This window comes from Brassica napus, chromosome A3, assembly GCF_020379485.1.
Source record: "Brassica napus cultivar Da-Ae chromosome A3, Da-Ae, whole genome shotgun sequence".
Lineage (NCBI taxonomy): Eukaryota > Viridiplantae > Streptophyta > Magnoliopsida > Brassicales > Brassicaceae > Brassica > Brassica napus.
In genome coordinates, this window is record NC_063436.1 from 5,899,331 (window position 1) to 5,919,671 (window position 20,341).

Here is a 20,341-nt window from a genome sequence, read left to right on the forward strand (position 1 = left end):
CGAGGAAATGATTTTTGTTTATATTAATATGAATATGCATTATAACCGGCTAATGCATCATGGGTTTGAATTAGGTTATTATAAGACATAAAGTAATATGTAGGCGTGAACCTTAACCGGATATTTGAATTTTAATCCAGATAATTTTTTCTAATAGCCATAAATATGATTTTGTTAGCCGATATTTAAAATGTTGAGTGCTTCTAAATAAACCGGTATCTGCATCATGGGTTTGAATTAGGTTATTATAAGAGATAGAGTAATATGTATGCACGTGCCTTAACCGTATATTAGAAAGTTAAACCGGGTAAATCTTGTAATAGCCATCAATATCATTTGTTTGCCGGGATTAAAATGTTTAGTGCCTCCAAATAAACCGGTATTTAGAACATGAATGTGTATTAAAACAGGATAGTAAATCATAACTTCGAGTTGAGTTATAATAAAAAATGAAGTAATATGTACACATGATTTTTAACCTGAAATTACAAAGTATTACAGATAAATTAATGGACATTAAACCTCATAAAAAGGCTTCTTAGAGGCTAAAATCAATAACTGAAAAAATCAAACATGGTCTCCACCATGACTGTTATGAAACAACCTTAGTCGAGCTTAAACTTGGATCTGCACGGGAATGATGTTACAATCAAAACTATGGGTATTCAAATTCGAATCTTCATATTTCAAAGAGATCTTTCAGCATAACGTTGTTGGATCAAGCTCTTCATTTCACCAAACAAAAACCACAAAATGAAAACATAGGTGGTGAAAATGGTACCACAGTATTGTATGCAATATGAGGTGGTGAAAATCATACCACTGCTGTGATTCAAGAGATATTTTCGCGAGTATACACTGTTTAATAGGGATGGCAAACTGGGTATTGGACGCGGGCCTGGCCCAAAAGGGTTTGGTGCGGGGCGGGTTTGGGCCTAGGAATTTATGACCCGCAAAAAAGCGGGCTTTGCGGGATGGGGCTTGCACGGTACCGGGTTAAAAGCGGGATGGCCCAGATGAACCGCGGGATAGCCCAGATGAACCGCTAGAAGCTTCAGTTGCTTTCGTCACCTGAAAACAAAACGAAAGAGAGAGAATGAGAGATGACGACGATGGCTGTGGGAAGCGATGACGATGATGGCTGTGGGAAGCGATGACGACGATGGCCGTGGGAAGCGATGGAGCTCTGGCCGTGGGAAGAGATGGAGCTCCGACGATGGCCGTGGGAAGAGATGGAGCTCCGATGATGGCCGCAGGAAGAGATTGAGCTCCGACAATGGCCGTTAGATGTCCGACATGCGACAATGCTTCTGGTGACCACATCGTGTTCAATCTGCAGCAGAGGAGGTTCTCTTCCTTTTCGTTCCACCAAAAGGTATTAAATTTCTTCTTCTCATGAATTATAGACTTTATATTTTGATTACAATTTCTGCATGTGTACTTCGTAAATGATAAAATGGTCCATTGAAACATGATGATTCTTAATCTGATATTAAGTCATTGTTCTTGATGTGAGTGTGATTGTGCTTAGCTTAGCTTCGGTTTTAGTCGATTTTAATTGATGTTTAGTTCATGTTCTGTTTTTCATTGTGGCTTGATGTTTGAAACTATATGAGCTGTTCTATTAGAAACTTTGATGGTTTTATTGTTAACTATTACTTGTCTGTTTGAGCAGAAGAATGAAATTGCCAAAGCTGTTGAAGAGGAGCTCGAGAAGGCAATGTCTGCTTACGGTTTTGAGATTTTGCAAACTCTCATCGTTGACACTGAGCCTGATGAACATGTCAAACAAGCCATGAACCAGTGGTAACAAAACCGTCTCATCATTTCCTTTATAGACTGGTTTTCATTAGTAACAAAAATGGTTTTCTTTTCTCTTCTTTAATCTGTCAATTTAATTTATATTTTCTAGACATATCAGATTAGATAAGCAAAGTCCACAACGAAGCTATATGTTTCTTTCACGTGTAGTCATTGGCATTGCTGAGGTGATGATTAAGATGTTTTGTTTTATTACCTAAGGGTGTTGATATATCGTAGGAAACTTCACTCACCATGCTCACGCTATTAGTGCCATTTCATTTTAATGGCAACTAGACATTGACATTGTCATAGGATTTGCACGGGCTTATATATAGGATCAATAATATTGTTGTTTATTTTGGAAGAGATGTTGCCTCCTTGCACCCAGAGAAGAAGGTTGGTTCTCGTTGCAGGAGCTGAAACAGAGGCTTGTTAAGCTGAGAGAGGTGGAAGAGGCAGCAGCGCAGGGAACGAGGAAAGGGATTGCCTTCGATGATCCTCAGGTCTGATATTCAACAAGCCAGAAAATCACAAGCCTGTACGTTCACAAACTCTCTTACTTCCCCTGTGTGCATTGTTTTAGACTTTAGATGTTGAATGTATGCTATACCGGTCCATCTCTGACTTGTGAACTTGGTTTAAATTTGTTGTCGTTGCTTAGTTCTTGGTTTGATGTCGTTGCTTAGTTCTTGGTTTAAATTTGTTTCTCATTGCTTGTGATTTAATTTGGAAGGTTGCTTAGTTCTTGAATCAACGAAGCTGAGAAGAAGAGAGAGGAAGAGGAATCAAAGGATTCACAAGTCCTTTTGCAGGGATTGCACGTATACTCGTGAAAACGGCACTGCAAGCAGCAGCAAAGAAGAGAGAGATGAGATACTCTGATCTGAAGAAGATACAGAGACTTTTTGTAATCTTATAATTGTTGTGGATGATGAATGAATGTAGTTCTTTCGCTGTACTTTTGTGTTGTGTGAAACTCTCACGTTTAATAGAGAAACCCATTCTCACGTTTAGTTACCTTATAATTTAAACAAAACTTAATTTAAATAATTGTTAATATTTTAAAAACCCTACACACGTATCTTAGGCAGCCGTAACTTAGGTTTCAAAATAGAATTTTCGAAAAAACAAACTACGACAGAAAACCTTGAGAGAGAATGGGATCAATAAGCGACTCAGAAGAACAGTTCACGTTTGATCCGAAGTACTCCCCACCAAATACTGTGGACTTGGGAACTCATCAAGTTATGGCTACGCTTGCTGCATTGGAGGAGGTCGATGATCAGTTCGCAGAAGGTGGTGTAAGTAGTGCTGACAGAAAGAAGCAAGGAAGGAAAAGAAAGCTTATCAGTCTTACTGATGATACTGACGATTCTGATGTTGAAATCACTCCACCAACCGAAACAACCAAGCCTCGCAGAAAGACCAGTTATGGAACAGCCTCTAGGAAACCCATGCTCCAATCCACTTTAGATGGAGGTATTGGCTCGTCCGCACAGGCGTGTAGTAAGAAGAAGTCTGTTCCTATAAAATCTGTGATTCGTGGTGGGAGAAGAAAGCCAGTGCCTCACTCCCAAAAGAAAAGGGTCGAGTCTCGCCACTCGCAGCAGCCTGCTGTGTTTACTCAATCGTAAAAGAATAAGAAAAAGATTGAGGAGATACCAGATTTTGATGATGAACTGGAAGAAGATGAGTTGGACGAGACTGAAAACGCTTTGGAGGATATGGAGAATAGGCAAAGATCAGACGTCTGGAAGGATTTCACGGTGGTTGAAAAATCCAATGGAGATTTGAAAGCTGTGTGCAATCATTGCAAGAATGAGTATGCATGGTATTCTCACTCGCATGGAACAAGTGGGTTGAGAAGACATCGGCGGAGATGTAAAATGTACAAGCTCTGATATGCACTAGAAATTGGATCAAGGGATACGAATCTTACGCACATGGTAAATAACTCACATTATAATTTTTTTTTAAATTATCATTATCCATTATCCTTAGTAAAAGAAGTTTCTGATATTTGCAGATGAAGAAATCGATGGCGATGGTGAAGAAGAGAAATTACCATCATTTGAGTCTATCTTCAATGGGGAAGATGAAGATGATCAAGTTTGATTTGGTGTTTTGCTTTATATTGATTTGGTGTTTTGCTTTATTAAAATATGGGATTTCTTGTGTTTTGCTTTATCACATTGGTGTTTTGGTTAAGATAACATGAAAGAGATTTTGCTATTATCAAGTCAGCAACAAGAGCTGTATGAAGTTGACCTACGGGTTCATGTTATGTTTTTTTTTTATTTTGGCTTGATGTTTGAGTTCATGTTCTAACATTTAGATAATATACGCATATAACATGTTGCAATGAAATATATACCAACACAACGATAAAGAAAACGTTACAAATAGGACAAGTGAAGCAAAAGATTAGTTTTTTTTCTTTTTCTTTATGGATTCACGTCTAACAGAATGGTGCAATCATTCATATCAGCTGAAAGACTATTCTCAATAGCTCTTCGTGAATATATAAAACTAGTGTAACACAACCTTCGTGAATGAAAGAGACTTTGCTATGATCAAGTCATTCTTGTTTGTTGTTTCTTCATGCAGAAACTCATTCTTGTTTATGTTTGTTGTGCAGGAAAAATAAAAACAGAGCAATATTCGATATCTCGCGGGACGGCCCGCGAAGGCCTGTAAAAATTGCGGTACGGGATTGGGCAGCTATTTTCAAGACCGCATCCCGCGCAGGACAGGCCCGCCGTATCCCGCCCGAAGACGAATCCGCAGCGGTACGGGACGGGACGGGACGGGAGAACCCAATTGACATCCCTACTGTTTAATCTATGGGTATGAGTTCCAGGCGTGTATACAATAGATTTTCTTTTATGTACATATAGATCTGAAGCTAAATCTTCTTTTTCTTCAATGAAATATGTTTTTCGATGAAACCAGTGTGAGAGAAGGCAAACTAAAAATGAACAAAATGAAAAATGATCACAATAAAGAGAATATGGAAAATGTAAAAGGAGAATCTGAAAAATAAAAAAACATTTAAGATGATATTTATGAGAAGAAAGAGATATCTAAATAAAACATCGTACTCCACAATCTTGTCTTTTTTTTCATAGACTTTCGCTAGAAAAATAAATCTTCAACAAAAAAAATCAGGAAGGAGCGAAGAAAAAACAGGAAAAAGAAAGAATGACGAAGTGAGAGAGTCATTAGGGTCGTAGTTATTTTGTGCATGTAGGGGCAACAATTGTTCCGGTCAGCTCTATCTACATGCTTAAGAGTAGGACACTTTTGGGATATTGAAGTTTCAACAGTATCTTATCCGATTACCTAATTATAGGTTTTATTATGGTAATCTACTGCAAATTCCTATTATATAATGTATTTGTATTATTATTTTGTTATTATATCGGTGTTGTTGCATTTGGTAGTCAATTAATCATAAACATCCTCTAAATTCACTAATTTTTATAGTTGTGTCATTTGCACAAACAGATTAATAACCTTATGTGTTGCTTGTCTTCAGTTTAATCTAGAAAATTGATATTGTTTTTTCTTTAACTTAGAAAATTGATATTGTTCTCATATTCTTTTCTTTTTTTTTTGTAAAAGCGTAAAGAATATTTTGTTCTGTACTGTAAAATATGCTGTTTATTTCAAGAGAGTTTCGCGGTTAGAGGAGATAATCCCAACACTAGAGACCTCTGACGTGCTAACTCACCTCGAGAAGCTATGTCCGACGTTATCAAACGGAACCAGAGTCGTATTGAACTTCATTGGAAGAGGAGATAAAGATGTTCAAACGTTGGCTACATGTCTTTCTTTTTTTTTCTGTTTTCTTATTTTTTTGTCACCTTCTGTTTTCTACTGAAACTCAATTTGCATATACAGGCAAGCATGATATGATTGTCTGCTATTGTCATGTGTAGCTTGTGATCTTGACTAATTTAAACAAAAAGGTGGCGACTTTGATGCATAAATTAATAACAAAGATAAGCGAAACGCGAATTCAGATAGAGAGAATCTTCTTTTAGTATAATTCTTCACTGAACATATCTCTGCCTCTTCTGAAATCCTAAGAGTCATCTCTTTTTTTTTTCTTTTTTTAATCTAAAATATCTAAAGCCTCTGCTTTATTCCCAGAAATATTTACTCTCTCAGACACTTTTCCAGTTTCTAATTACACTAAAGGTCACATTGGACTTGCTACACACTTTTTTGCTGTGTAAAGACATTGACACCCCTTAACTAAACAACTTACTCATGACGGACAAAAAAAAAACACCCTTAACTAAATAACTCTTCTTCCCCACTAGACCTCTATCTTCTCTAGCTTCAAAATAACTTTCTCAATTCCAATCCCAAATTAAACAACGGATGATAGATGTGCCGAAAAATTTGCCTACGAATATCAAATGGGTTGCCTACGGATGTTGTGGTCACCAAAAAATTTGCTCAACGTACGTCGTTTCTCTCCGTTTTATCCTCGGCGATCCTCCCTGATGTATCTGCAAATCTGAGTCCACTGTCATCTGGGTCACCAAGATTATTATAAGCTTTTCCATCTTCTTAATTGCATCTCTATTTCCATCAATAATCGAATATATTTTGTAATTAGCCCTCTTTGTAATTTGTTTTCATATTCTCCCTTTTTTGTATCATTATTTGAAATTTAAAACATATATATAAGAATCAAACAAGTTAAGAAAAAGAAAACAAATTATTTGTAAGAGTCTTTGTTAATGAAATAGTTATGGACAAGATACTTGTGGACAAGAGAATTATGTTAACTTTTTTATAAAGAAGTTATGCAATTGGCTATTTGTGTTTCAAGTTTTTGTACAATCAAGTGGAAACTCAAGTATGAAATGTCTTAGACTTTGTGATCTTACGAACCATGTCTGAGAGCATGTGTACTAATTCAAGGATATCTGAAAACTTTCCTATCATCTATAATACTCATGGATGGGTGATTTGTGGACAGTGTTTTATGGATGAATGTATAGTGGATAGGATTCTCGTGGTTAGTGTGTCGTGGATGGTGTCTCATGAATATGTATGTGAGTATATCATGGATGAATGTATTGTGGAGAGTATAAACATAGCCGAAGAGAAACAAATTACTCACAACACCAAATATTTAAAAACAGGATAATCAGAATACAAAACTTTTATAATCGACGCTGAATGTATTTAAATGATGTTATGAGCGTATGAATCTTATTCAAGAAATACTTTCTCCGTCCACATATTGCTCCAGTAAATATTAAGAGAATGAATGATGTGGCATTACTTGTTCTACTATAGTTTGACTGAAGAAGAACTTGCTAGAGTTCATGAATACAACTTTGACCATCCAGATGAGTCTGTCTTTCATAAATTGTACGCAATGCCACCTAATTAACTCATTTGTGTCCATCAAATGACGTCCACATAATGCATATAAACTGTGTCCAGTAAATTAATTGCATTTACTACGAATGCATCCACAACATTAATTGTCCATGAACCTAACCACCAGTGACTGATCCACCACGGACACATCCACGACATTCCACTATGTTAACTAAAGTTAAATTTTTAATATAAATATAAATATACACATGGATATCAAAATAAAATGAAAAAAAAATCGTATTTTTGACATATATACTTATATATATATATACATATTTGAGAATTAGAAACTGATTATGGATCAAATATGTTGGGGTATGAAAAGTTGATTTATTGTTAAAAAATAAAAAATTATGTAGAGAAATACATCAAACAGCAAACCTCAGAATAAACGTCACAGCTGGAACCAACTCTCCAAACTAAGTTATGTAATGGTTGCTTCTCTAAAACATATCAAGGTCATTTTTGTCACAAATTTACACAGCCGTACAACTAAAGTGTTCTAAGATCAGAATGTGTCTTCACGCGTAAAGAGAATTCATAATGTGTCCTTTTATGTAACCTTCTCTTATTCCCAAGCATCATCATAAAACAAAATACGTCACTAATAATTATTGTTTCTTTGGATTTCTTTCTTTTGGAATTTTCTTTTCTACAAATGAAAATTATACTTATACGGTAACTTCAGAAGAATTAACAAGCTACTTAAATAAAATTATGCTTATTCATGTAACTTCAACGGATAAGATCAAGAACCAGGAAGATATATGAGCAGTGCCGGTCCGGACTCGTCCGGTGCCTAAAGCTATTGAGAAAAATGGTACCCCTTTACTATAACTTAAATTTGCTGTATTTTAATTATATAATCAAAATTGTATCAAATATTATGAAAACTAAAGTTGTTTTCAAAAGGAAAAAGAAACATCAAAGCATTATTTTCAGATACTATTTTAATAGCTTTTCAAAACATAAATCTGGTAATAGCTTCTTTTTTTACAAATCCAAAGAATAGAAAACCACAAAATAAACAATTTATAGATAGGATAGTTTAATTCTTTTCACAGAGATTTAGAAAGATGTTAAAACGATGGGATAGTAAGTTTTCTGAATTTCAAAAGTTTCTAACCAAATTACAAAAATAAATAAAGGCTGACTCACTCCTACAAAGCTCAATCATAGTGAAACATTGGAACATGAATATTTTTTATTCACATAGCTCTTTTAGGAAAACCAAAACAAAAATTAAAAAGAAAGACAGATCTAACAAAACAAAAGAAATAATTGAGTTTTGTTTGATTAACTTAGTTATCTAATCCCATATTATTTGATGTTCATGTAATAAAAATATACATAACAAAAGAGTTAAGTTGTTAGAACATGTAAGCATGTCTTGCGTATAAATCTGTTATTCTCAGAAAATGGAAAAATATTATTATCACCAAAAAGAAGGGAAAAGGAAGAAAGAGACTGTGGGTTCAAACCTATAAGAGGAAGAGACCAAGAGCAGGTTACAACCACTAGACTAAAGTGCAAATTGGTTAAACTGGCGCCCCTAAACTATTTAATATCTCTGGCTCCCCAAGCCTGAGCTTTACGGGCTTTAGCCCAAGGCCGGTACTGTATATGAGGTCGAATAAAAATATTATTCTTTATATATATTTTTTGAAATAGTTCTCTTAATATATTTTGAAATAGTCTTACTCTCTCAAGGGGTAATTGATGTCCCACTTTAGTTACAAAGAGGCAATCTTTCTCGTTTCCCCTAAATTCAAACAATTAAACCCAAAAAGCTCAATTTAAGAAACTGCCTAACACACTAACATTGTCGTCTCCAGTCTCATCATTATTGAGGACAAATATCTACATCTCCCTCCCCTGGTTTAAACCGAAATCACGAGTTCAGCATCGGACCGGAACACTCCATGCATTGCCCGATCAAAGTTTTGCCTGCAACACGCGCAAAAAACCGTGATAAAGTAACATGAGGATGACATTTAAGATATTGATTCATGATGATGATGAACAAGCCAAGAAGTGAAGCCAAGAGACACTTATTTATCATAGTGGAATATGGATAACATGGGTATATTGGTCATTTCACAGATTATGCGCGGTGTGGTTTACCTGGGAATACAAGAAGGTTCCGAGGATAGCAATGGCAGCTCCAAGAGCGTTAACGGGCTGCACTGGAGTGCGGAAGATAATAATGGAGGAGACTATTACTGAGATACGCTTCATGGTGTTACCCACACTAAACGTCAAGGGAGAGATTTGGTCTAAAGACATGTAAGACACTTGGTTGTAGAGATGATAAAACACACTCTGCGCAGCCACCCACCTACAAAATTTGATAGAAACAAATGTGTTAATTGACATAATCACTAAAGGCGTCTTAATATAAAAACAGATATTCTGAGAGAGAAAAAGACAAGAACTTGATAAATGGGTCTTTTCACAACGAAGTATAGGAACAGGACAAGGATACATCTAACAGGACAAAACATTGAGAGGCAAAATTACCAGACAAACTGAGGTCCGATGTCGGAGAGAGCTTTTTGCCAGCCATCGATCCACATCTGAGGTCCTTCAACCGCAAATGCAAAGGGAGTGAGGATCAAGAGTGATAACATTGAGAGACAAGCGTAGTAGTTCATCCCGCTCACAGACTTTCCCTTCATTCCCTTCTTTGAGAATATGTTACGGAACACGAATGCCAAATTCGAAATCATCGCTCCCATGAAACCTAAGAGCCGAAACAGAAAAATTACAATGGCTTATAGAAGCTAACTAACTAGAATTGGGAAGACAAAACACAACATTTGAATGTCTAGAATATATATATTACCAATCATGTTGAAGTTAAGCTCAGTGAGGGCAGAGAGAGCACAACCACCGATAATCGGAATGAGGGAGAGGTAAACCGAAGTAGGGAAGGCTTCACCCAAAAGGAACCTGGAGACAAGAACGCTAAACGCTGGCTCACCACTCTTGATGATGTGTGTGAAGGAAACAGCAACCTTTGACATACTCACCGTTGCAGCCACATGACCAATTGTGTGTGCCACCGCAACCTATAATCAACCCAAAAAAAAAACACTTTAGTACAACCAATTATCAAAAAAAAAAAAACTTTAAATCTGAATTCTCATATTCCAACTCTTGAATTCTCAGAATTTAGCTAAGAAAATTAATATATTATAACAAAATATCAAAATTCAGCAGCTTATGAACAAACACAGCCAAAAAAAAACATCACTTTCTTCACTCTCTCTACTTGGTAACAAACAAAACTATGCATATCGCTCAGGTAACAACACAACAATCAATTTGACCATAAACCTCAATACCCATCACCGTAAACATCCATATCTAACCTAAAGTTTCCACCTTTACTTAAACCCAAAAAAAAAAGTTTCCACCTTTACATCTCTAAGCAAAGACCCACCAACCCACTTACCGGAAAAAGTGTTTTCCAGAAGTCAAAATCCGTTTTGGGAGTCTCGACGATGCCAACGGCCCAAGAGATGAGCATCATCAACGAACCGGCGGCGAGAGAGAGCGTGGAGGTGAGCCATGGATAAGGGTAAGCGTTCAAGACCTTCTTGTTGTAGATGTTGAAGACAACGTTCAAAGCCCACCAAGTAGCGAAGTAGACTCCGATCTTCGCTTTCTTCGCCGCCTCGGACTTCGTGTCGTCGATCGGCTGAGGAGGCTCTGACTTGTCGGCTTCGTAGGCGGAGCATCTCACCGGGGGCTTTGCTCTCAGAACAGAGAGGTGCAAAGGCTTAGAGAGGGTTAAAACGGTGCGTTTTGGAAGCGCCGCCGAGGGAAAGGAGAGGGAGAGAGGAAGTCGTTGGAGTGAGGAAGACGGGTTCCGTCGGGGAAGTGGAGCGGAGAAGCCGATCTTAGTAGAGAGAGTCTGCTTCGCCGCTAAAACCATCGCCGGATTAAAAAAAAAAAAGTAGAAAGGTTTTTCGTCGAATTAAAATAAAAAGAATATAAAAAAGCTTAGATGTCGGAGAACTTTGTTAAGTAGGAAGAGAAGAGGATCAAAGTGTTTGACCTGGAAAGATCTTGTTCGCAATGTTTATAGAAACTATGCAGTATATTAGTACAAGAATGCTACTGTCTTTTTTTTTTTTTTTTTTTTTTGATTTCCTACTTTTTTGAGGAAATTTGTTATTTATTGACAAATACAATTCAAAAAAAGTTCTTGCTTATTTTTCAAATTACTAAAGTTCTACGATTTGTTTTCTTTTAGTTTGTGTCGATCAGGTTAGGGGCGGCTTTGAACTACTATCAGTAACGTGGAATTTACATATTAAAAATAGACATCGAATCTACAAATTTGAAGGGGAATATGCGATTTTTCTCCAACAACTAATTATTGAAATAATAAAAAGTTTAAATAACCAAAAGATCACTAATGGCAATGGATCAGAAATCACATAAATGGTTTGTTGATGGAGAATAGCATAAAACTGAATTCAATTAAATATTTGAAATAATTTAATTTTATTGAAATTTTAAATGATTTTCAGAAACTTAGATAAATTACTAAGTATGATTTTACTAAAAAAAATAAATAAAAATATAATTTACATTTTTATACTTTAGATGTTAAACTCTAAACTCTAATAAAATACTTTAATCTACTATATATAAGATTTTTAATAAAAAATATTACTTATGTGTCTTAAATTACGTAACTAAAAACAAATTTAGCATATCCACAAGCTTGGCCATACTTATCAACTGAGCTAGAGATCATTCGAATTCTTCATATGTGTTTTCTGGAATTCAAGATCAACTATTTCTAGAAAGCGTAAAATGAAATTGTTGATTCACTAGTTAGGAATGCCCATTTTTTTCATAGCTCTCTTTGGTTTATTGGTTGTCATATTCCGGTCTGGTTATTTATACCAGTTTTTTGTTACAAAAAAAAAATTAACGTGTGTTCAGTGTTTAGGAAAAAAAAAGGAAACCAGAAATAAAAATAGTTTTCTCTTCTAATTCGATTAACTTAACTATTATTTAAGAAAAAAAAAAAAAGAGAGAATTAGAATATCAAGTTTGGTCTAAACCAAACCAAACCGACTCAAATAAAACCAAAATCAACTTTGGGTTGGGCCTGACATTTAACGGTGCGTCAACAAACAACACTAACTCCTCTCTTTTGTCTCGAACTCGTTTACTAATTAAGGGATTAGAAGATAATTAAAGATAGAGATCAACGAGCTTTGACCAAACGATCCAAGTTCATATCCACCATCAAAAGTCATAGCTTCTCCTAACACCACCCAATTGTAAAAACCAAAAGAACAAATGATTACGTAACACATTGCAACCCAAACAAGAAAAGTTTTTTGTCTTTGATATTTTCTCCAAAACTGGACCCCACCCTCTTAAGATCTCTCATTTGTTTTCTTCTGAGAGAATCGATCTTTTGAGAGAGGGTGCCAGTTTTTTCTTTTTCTTCCAAACTTATTTTCTTGATTGTTTCTCTGTTTTTTTTCCCGGGAAAGTTTTTTCATATTTTTAATATCTTTTGGGATTGCAAAACTTGCACAAAAATGTGGGGAGCCCCGGCAGAACCAGCAGATTCTTATTACCAGATTCGCCCTGAGTGCACTGATGTCCCCAATACCAAATTCAAGATCAAAGTATCTTCCTTTCCCCCAATGTCTCATCTTATTAATTGTTGTTCAGCATTTGGATTGGTTTCTGTTATCTTTGAGATTGGCGATTGCAGTTTCAGAATCTTTGCTGACTTTATTTTATAGCATAGGACTTTCTTGTGTTGTTTTATGTTTCATTCCCTTCTCCTGTGTGTTAATATTGTATCAGTGTTTTATTTTTATGTTGGAAAATTTTACCATTATTAAGTTTTATCATGTGTTTGATGATGAAACAAGCAAATTGAGCATTACGTGTTCTTATTTAAGGCTTCTTGAACGACCTTATGACATGTTTATGTAGTGGAATATTGATCTTATTAGTGCTTGTTAATTAAGTTGAACTTCTCATGATTGTGTTTAGAGAAATGTAGATTCCTCATTGTATTTGGAGATGTTTAGATGTTGTTTGCCTTTGTTAGGTTTATGCAGGTGGGAATGTGCCCTTAATTTTTTTTTTTTAATAACAAGAGAGGATAGCATTCATTACTAGTTATGTAGTTTCGTAATCAATAATGCTATGCTATGCTATTTTAGTTTCACTTACACATGATAATGGCAGAGTCTCATTGCTGACAGTACTTTTCATTTTCTTTAATTATGTTTGTTGCAGCCTGGTAAAACTCTAAGTGTAAGAAAATGGCAAGCTGCATTTACACAAGAAGGATTCCTAGATATGGGCAAGACTCTAAACCGAATTCAACGAGGGGTAAAGTCTCAAAACACATTGTTTGCAAATACAAATGAATACCTGATAGTTAGCTTATATACCAAAACCCATTTGCTTGCTTTCTTGGCTGGTTACTAGGGGATCCATCCAACGATTAGAGGAGAAGTCTGGGAGTTCTTACTTGGTTGTTATGATCCAAAGAGCACATTTGAAGAAAGAGAGCAAATCCGACAACGTAGAAGGTATATTGTCTTCTTGCATTCTCTTTGCTACTGTTAAATCTTTCTACTTAAAAGGCATTAGTACTTTCCCTTTTCAGAACCCAGTATGCCTCTTGGAAGCAGGAATGCAAACAAATGTTTCCAGTCATCGGAAGTGGTGGTTTCATTACCGCACCTGTGATCACCGAGAAGGGTCAACCCATTCTCGATCCTCTTGTACTACAAGAAACAAACTTAGGTAACACAAGTTTGTAGGACGTAGTTGAACATCATGATATGGTAAAACTAAGCATTTTAAGATGATTATTGATAGGTGAAGATTCTGATTTCTTCAAAGAGCTTGAAAGCAGAGGACCTTTGGACAAGAAAGTTATCCAGTGGATGCTAACGCTTCACCAGATAGGTCTTGATGTAAACCGCACGGATAGGACATTGGTGTTCTACGAGAAGAAGGAGAATTTGTCCAAGCTTTGGGATATTCTAGCTCTTTACGCCTGGATAGACAACGACGTTGGGTACTGCCAAGGTAAAAAGCATTTAGATTCAGAGAACGAACACTGTATAAGTTGGTTGGTTCTAATGTTTTCTTGTGAGCAGGGATGAGTGATCTTTGTTCTCCTATGATTATGCTTCTTGAAGACGAAGCTGATGCTTTTTGGTGTTTCGAAAGATTGATGCGAAGATTGGTACGTTTACTCTATGTTGTTTTGTGTTCATATATGTTTGTCTTCTTGAGTCTTGAGCCTTGACACTCTCTGTAAAGCGAGGAAACTTCCGGAGCACGGGAAGATCAGTTGGAGTTGAAGCACAGCTTACTCATTTGGCTTCCATCACTCAGATTATTGACCCCAAGCTTCACCATCACTTAGGTAAAAGCTTTCTCACCCTCACTTGTTGCATTTAATTAGGCCTAGGATTTTGAACCGAACTGAAATTTGGGTTAGTTCGGTGATAAGTTTGGTTCGATTCAGCATGTTTATAAAAGAAATTTGGTTTTCGGTTCGATTTGGTGATCAGTTTGTTCGGTTTTTCAAAAAAAAAAGTGTTAACCAAATTTCAAACCAAATTAAACATAATTAACTAAAATTTTCGAACCGAAGTAACCAAACTAATCGAACTAACTAAAATTATTTGAATTTAACCACATTTTAATCAAAATATAATCGAACCCAAAAAAATTGGTTAGTTTAGGGTAAGATTTTAAAACCGAACTACCCGAAACCCCCATGCTTAAAGAGATCTTATCTTGAAATGCAGAGAACTTGGGAGGAGGTGACTATCTGTTTGCGATTCGGATGATAATGGTACAGTTCAGAAGAGAGTTCTCTTTCTGCGACTCCTTGTATCTCTGGGAGGTAATGGTTTAGTTCCATCTCTCTATAAGCTCAGAAACATCTATCTTGGACCGCACGCTAATAAAGACTTTTGTGAGCAGATGATGTGGGCATTAGAGTATGACCCGGAGATGTATTCTCTGTACGAGGAGCCTGAGTTCGAGGGAGAGAAAACTGAAGGTTCCTCCAAAGGCAAACCCAAGTCGATAAAACAATGTGGGAAGTACGAGAGAGAGAACATGAAGAACGGTGGGAATAGCGCAGAAGGTCCTTTGCCTATTTCGGTTTTCCTAGTGGCTAGTGTTTTGAAGGACAAGAGTTCTAAGCTTATGACTGAAGCTCGAGGACTTGATGATGTTGTTAAGGTAATGATGAGAGATCTCACATTCTCACGTGTGTTTATGTCTCTTTAACACCTCCTTAACACCTCTATAATCTGTTTGTTTTCCTTAGATCTTAAACGACATAACGGGAAACTTGGATGCTAAAAAAGCTTGTACTGGTGCAATGAAACTTCACAAGAAGTATCTAAAAAAGGTTTTAAACTTTTTTCCCTTGTCTCTTAGATTTGTTTCTGTCACAAGTTTCTACTTATATACTCATAATGAAACTTCTTTAGCTGTATTTTAAGTCTCTCTAATCGTTTTCCATTTGGTCATTATAGCAGGCCAAGAAATAGCATTGGCGAAGATTCATGAGTAGAGCCTTTTTGTATATTGTTTTTTTACTTATCTGATAACTCACAAAATCCGGCGACAAAATGTTACTGGTCAGAGATTTATGATCCCTTGGGTGGCAAGCATTCCCTAAATTACACAGCACACAATACCTTTTCGTTGCAAGGTCTTCTTAATGTACGCATGTTGTAATATTTTGATGTGACAAACCTTGTGTTCTTTTTTTTTTTTATTATTGTATTAACTACAACACAAAGGGAAAAGGTAAAAGCACAGAAAAATTATCTGCCTTCTGGATTGTAAACTCATTGCTGTATTTATAAGTCGGATTATGTAAGTAAACATGATTTTTTTTGTCGTCTTCAGGATAACGCTTAAGCTGTAACGTTTTTGAGCTGTAACGTTTTAGTCCTGGTAGTGGTTCGTCGTCTTTCTTGGGAGCATCGCTATTTTGAGCAAAAGATAATGCCGAAAAAATAGGGGTACTAAAGCAAGAACCAGAATGAGATTAGGGTCCCAAATGTATCTCCATAGTCCCTAGTTCATCAGGTTTACTTAGGACGCAAGAGAGAAGAAATTAGGTCAACGAAGTTAAATGACTTATAGAGGCAGAGAGCATAATTGTTGTCTTTGATTAGTCCTCAGATATATATATTTTTAACTGCTACGAGGCAGGAACATGCTAAAGAGTAAAGCAGACGTACGAACAAAGCCAAGAAAGGATCGGAGACGAACACAAGAAAACGAATGAACATAATAACACAATTTGACACCAAATAAACATTTCATTACAAAGACACCAGAAAGTTCAAAAACATAAATAAAGTTTTAAAGCACCTAAACACCTCCTTTATTGCAACTCCTTCCACATCAGAAGAACCAAGGGAAATTTTCTTACCCAAAAAAAAAAAACTTGTCCTTAAGCATCTACGGTTTCAGCGGAATCAGCAACAGCTAACACCAGCTCCGGGCTTAGGTCTCCGACATAGGTTCCATCCAAAGCATTGGGCTGTCCCAAAGCTTTCAGTGCGAGATGTCCCGCCTTCTGTCCCGATATCATCATAGCTCCGAACGTTGGTCCCTGCATCACCAATTCATCAACTCAGAACATGATCTTAAAAACTATGAATATTATTTTTTTTTATTATTATTATTTTATTTTTTTAACTATGGATATTAAATCGTAAGTTAGTCAAGGAAAGGGAGACACTCACCATTCTTGGTGCGCCATCAATCTCTGCAACTTCCATACCAGTCACAATCATACCTGGAACAACCTCTCTAGTCAATCTCACAATCGCATCTTCAGCCGTGTTCATGTCCAAAGCTTTCATCCCAGGAACATGGTCGATCAACCCAATGCTCTTCAACCTCTTCACACCGGTTGCTCCAAAAGGACCGTCGTGACCGCACGAGCTGACAACAATCTTGGCTTCCATGACGTTAGGGTCCATGCAAGACTGTGTGTCGTGGTTCATCGACACAAGAGCCCAGTTAGTCACCACACCACCGACTCTGTTCCCTTTCACGATCAGATCCTCGGCTGCGACGGCGTTGAAGAGCTTCACGTTGGGACGAGCCAAAAGCTTGCTCATGATGGTGGATGTGAAGAGAGCAGCGTGCTTGATCACGACGTAGTTGTCTTGTTCATCGTAAGGTACACCAATCTCGTCAAGAAACAAGTGAGCTGGTTTGCGCACAATCTGTCAAATACGAATACACATCTTTCAGACATTCTAGCTCTTAACTAACCATAAGCATTTCCGTTTTCAGTCCTAGAGATATATACGATCCATCATTTGTTATTAGCGACATTCGGTGGTTTTAGTTTGGTTATATTTGGTTTTCGGTTTGGATAATAAAGGTGGGAACAGTTAAAATCCGAGAAAATTTCAGGTTTAATTCGGTTTTCTTGATTATTTCGGTTAATTTAGATAAATTTTAGGGATAATTTGGAACTTTTTAAGAATTACTCAAATTTTTCGAATAAAATACAGAGTAGTTCGGATCATTTGAAATATTCTGAATAATTTTTTTTGGATAATTCGATTTTTTGAATAAATATTATTATTAGGATACTTGGTTAATGCAAAACTAAATATATTAAGTTCTCGTTCGGGTTCCGGTTCCAGAAATAAAAGATTTATGAAATTCAGTTCGGTATGGATTCCCATTTTTCGGTTTGATACAGTAAGGCTCTTTGTTTCCAAGTTAATGTGTTGAGGCCTACTCTTAAGAGAGAGAGAATATTACCATGGCGGAGAAAAGCTGACCACCGAGCCACGCGCCACCACCGGGACTGACAGATTGTTCGATGATTGCGACCTGAACGTTAGGGTTCTTGCTGATCTCGTAAGCGCATGATAAACCAGCGGAGCCAGCGCCAACAACGACGACATCAGTCTCGGCGTAAGTGATCATATCCGTCATGTACCTCCTCGTCATCTCGCGAGACACGATCGACTCCTTGATCGGGGCGAAAGTGAAGGCGTTCAGATCGTAACCAGCAGTGGCGCGAACAGAGACGGTAGAGAAAGATCGTGTTTTGAGACCGACGGAGACAGGTGCGGCGGAGATGGATGAGCCATGGAAAGAGGAGTCGAAAAGTCTCTGAGGCTTGGTGGAAGAGAGGGAGAGAGTAGAAGTAACAGCAGCCATTTGAGAGAGTGTTTAGGTTTTGTGTGATGATGATGGTGAAGTGAAACTATGGTGTCTTTAAATTAGAAGAAGAGATATCTTTAGAGTCAGAGATAAGGAATGAATGGTCGTCGTGGGTTTTGTATTCAAGTACAGTTTATGGTTATAAAATATCTGGAAGCTTTTGTCTGGACGTACGTGTAGCCATTTGCTATGAGTGTGTGGTGACACGAACACAAGAAAGTGAAATATCTTTGTACGATAGATATGGATTTGGACTTTACTTGTGAAAAGACAGTTCGTTATTTATGTTGTCCAAACAAAAAAAAATCATTATTTATTATACATCAATTTTATTGTATTTCGTGAGTTAGGAGAGGGATGTTCTTTTTGGTCGTGGAATCTTTTATTTTCTTGTGGAGCAAAACAAAATATGCAATTTAGTAGCCAAAATTTGCAGTCCACAACTTGAAGTTGTTGCTTGAGTAATTTTTTTTGAATTAGGACCATGTTTAACTGCTTTTTGTACATGGTCAAAGATGGTCCTGATATTTTGGACTCATAAAAGAATGACTAGTGAGTAGTGGGTAATGAGTGATGAGTAATGTTAAGTGCTCAAGTGAAGGTGGTGATATTTTTCTGTTACAAAATGTATTGTATCGAGAGTTGATTCTGATGAATATGTTACAGCTCCACCGAACTACTTATAATACAAACATATATATGCGGCAAAAAAAACATATGCGGTTATTGACTATATGGAAATAGTGGTGTGGAGTGTGGTCCAGTGGTCATGGGATGATGGGAAACAAAGTCTTGGGGTGTAACCTTTCAAGATTTTCTAAATTATGAAAAGATGGAGTTATAAGTCTTGAATAGCTTTTTCCCAAGTCCAAGTTTTGTAAACAAAAGGGTTGACTAACATTTGTTTGTTTTGGTTTTTATTTGCAGTTACATGATCCCAAGTTCAGTCATCAAGCATTTATTGACATGTTGACAAAGTTTTTTTGATTGACTTGTGGTGAAAAAGGTTCCTGGTTCGCTGGATAGATCGTGTCAATCTATGGAGAATGCTTAAATACGTACACTTCAAAATGAATCTTGAAAGGACAAGAATACATTATAAATAAAATAAATCCGTTGTCAGCTGCTCATAAAAATTCTGGAAAAGATGACAACATTCTGCAATTGATGGCGTGTTCCTACAGGAAATGATCATATGAGAAAGCTTATTATGTAATAGTTACACTATTGCATATATTGCTTCCAAGTGATGAATTTCTATGTGCATGTATTGATAAAGTGATATTATATTTGCTTCATCCAGTTTTTAGTGACTTTTTCTGTCAAATGATGTAATTTATTGTTCCCTACGTTCTTGTTTAATCTTTGTTTCACACTGGATTTGAATGAATCGCAAACTATAGGCAGGGGCAATGACAAATATCTTTTTGGTACACGCAACTATACATAAATGGCTTGAGATTGCGAAAGCCAACCATATGCAATCATGGCTTAGACACAAGACAGAGATTTCTTCCTTCCCTTCATTCCGATACGACCCCAAACCTCTACATAAGAATACTTCTAAAACGTAAAATTAAGAGAATGACTAGAGACATTGTGTGAAAGACATCAAGCTCAAAGTTCAAAAAAAGAAAAGACAACAAGCTCAAGAATGAGAAAGTTAGAGGGAAGCTAGACCAAGAACCTTGTGGATCATTTCAGCAAATATCTTTTGAGGTAAAAACACAGTTCTGATATAAGTGACTTGAAGTTGTGGAAATCAAACTAAAACACAGAGAATAACGCTTATTCGGAAAAGATTTCCTCTTTCTCTTCATGCCAGATACTTGAACCAGAGACACTTGTATTTTTCTACATTAAGATACATCTAATACGTAATTATCTTAAA

The 20,341-nt window shown here is 36.5% G+C and overlaps 4 protein-coding genes across 6 annotated transcripts; 2 read left to right on the forward strand and 2 right to left on the reverse strand.

Annotated features, from left to right (window-relative positions):
- The first annotated feature begins 397 nt into the window (after window positions 1-397).
- LOC106347313 (hypersensitive-induced response protein 1-like) lies at window positions 398-2,816 on the forward strand. Of its 2 annotated transcripts, XR_001270690.3 has the most exons (4): window positions 413-1,375; window positions 1,676-1,806; window positions 2,169-2,341; window positions 2,537-2,816. XR_001270690.3 is itself a non-coding variant. In XM_022714392.2 (3 exons), coding segments are annotated over exons 1-3 (231 nt in total). In that variant the 5' UTR covers window positions 398-1,276; the 3' UTR covers window positions 2,170-2,342. The 2 variants fall into 2 exon arrangements, 1 of the variants encoding a protein (XP_022570113.1); XM_022714392.2 differs by lacking the exon at window positions 2,537-2,816 and having other exon boundaries at window positions 398-1,375; window positions 2,169-2,342.
- A 6,030-nt stretch (window positions 2,817-8,846) lies between these two features.
- Window positions 8,847-11,342, reverse strand: LOC106347312 (glucose-6-phosphate/phosphate translocator 1, chloroplastic-like). The gene is made up of 5 exons (XM_013786830.3): window positions 10,670-11,342; window positions 10,058-10,283; window positions 9,733-9,955; window positions 9,337-9,550; window positions 8,847-9,159 (listed from the first exon to the last, which is right to left on the reverse strand). Exons 1-5 carry the CDS (start codon window positions 11,150-11,152, stop codon window positions 9,148-9,150), a joined length of 1,158 nt encoding a protein of 385 aa, XP_013642284.1. The 5' UTR covers window positions 11,153-11,342; the 3' UTR covers window positions 8,847-9,147.
- A 1,106-nt stretch (window positions 11,343-12,448) lies between these two features.
- On the forward strand, window positions 12,449-16,045 carry LOC106347309 (TBC1 domain family member 15-like). Of its 2 annotated transcripts, none has more exons than XM_013786828.3 (11): window positions 12,449-12,875; window positions 13,501-13,596; window positions 13,696-13,799; window positions 13,877-14,016; window positions 14,092-14,304; window positions 14,376-14,464; window positions 14,542-14,647; window positions 15,036-15,133; window positions 15,214-15,477; window positions 15,566-15,649; window positions 15,780-16,045. In XM_013786828.3, the coding sequence occupies exons 1-11, from the start codon at window positions 12,786-12,788 to the stop codon at window positions 15,789-15,791; spliced, it is 1,296 nt and encodes a 431-aa protein (XP_013642282.2). In that variant the 5' UTR covers window positions 12,449-12,785; the 3' UTR covers window positions 15,792-16,045. The 2 variants fall into 2 exon arrangements, with proteins under 2 accessions (XP_013642282.2, XP_013642281.2); XM_013786827.3 differs by having other exon boundaries at window positions 12,453-12,875; window positions 15,777-16,045.
- A 492-nt stretch (window positions 16,046-16,537) lies between these two features.
- On the reverse strand, window positions 16,538-18,557 carry LOC106347311 (thiamine thiazole synthase, chloroplastic). Its single transcript, XM_013786829.3, has 3 exons — window positions 18,043-18,557; window positions 17,004-17,492; window positions 16,538-16,870 (listed from the first exon to the last, which is right to left on the reverse strand). The coding sequence occupies exons 1-3, from the start codon at window positions 18,445-18,447 to the stop codon at window positions 16,709-16,711; spliced, it is 1,056 nt and encodes a 351-aa protein (XP_013642283.1). The 5' UTR covers window positions 18,448-18,557; the 3' UTR covers window positions 16,538-16,708.
- Window positions 18,558-20,341: the final 1,784 nt, after the last annotated feature.

Coding starts and splice junctions, on each gene's coding strand:
- LOC106347309 (XM_013786827.3), top strand. CDS start 12,786: ATGTGGGGAGCCCCGGCAGAACCAGCAGATTCTTATTACCAGATTCGC. Junction 12,876..13,500: donor ATACCAAATTCAAGATCAAA/GTATCTTCCTTT, acceptor TGTTTGTTGCAG/CCTGGTAAAACTCTAAGTGT. Junction 15,134..15,213: donor ACTCCTTGTATCTCTGGGAG/GTAATGGTTTAG, acceptor TTTTGTGAGCAG/ATGATGTGGGCATTAGAGTA.
- LOC106347311 (XM_013786829.3), bottom strand. CDS start 18,447: ATGGCTGCTGTTACTTCTACTCTCTCCCTCTCTTCCACCAAGCCTCAG. Junction 17,493..18,042: donor GTCAGCTTTTCTCCGCCATG/GTAATATTCTCT, acceptor CGTATTTGACAG/ATTGTGCGCAAACCAGCTCA. Junction 16,871..17,003: donor TTGATGGCGCACCAAGAATG/GTGAGTGTCTCC, acceptor TTGGTGATGCAG/GGACCAACGTTCGGAGCTAT.
- LOC106347313 (XM_022714392.2), top strand. CDS start 1,277: ATGGCCGTTAGATGTCCGACATGCGACAATGCTTCTGGTGACCACATC. Junction 1,376..1,675: donor CCTTTTCGTTCCACCAAAAG/GTATTAAATTTC, acceptor CTGTTTGAGCAG/AAGAATGAAATTGCCAAAGC.
- LOC106347312 (XM_013786830.3), bottom strand. CDS start 11,152: ATGGTTTTAGCGGCGAAGCAGACTCTCTCTACTAAGATCGGCTTCTCC. Junction 10,284..10,669: donor TCTGGAAAACACTTTTTCCG/GTAAGTGGGTTG, acceptor GGTTGATTATAG/GTTGCGGTGGCACACACAAT. Junction 9,551..9,732: donor ATCGGACCTCAGTTTGTCTG/GTAATTTTGCCT, acceptor CAAATTTTGTAG/GTGGGTGGCTGCGCAGAGTG.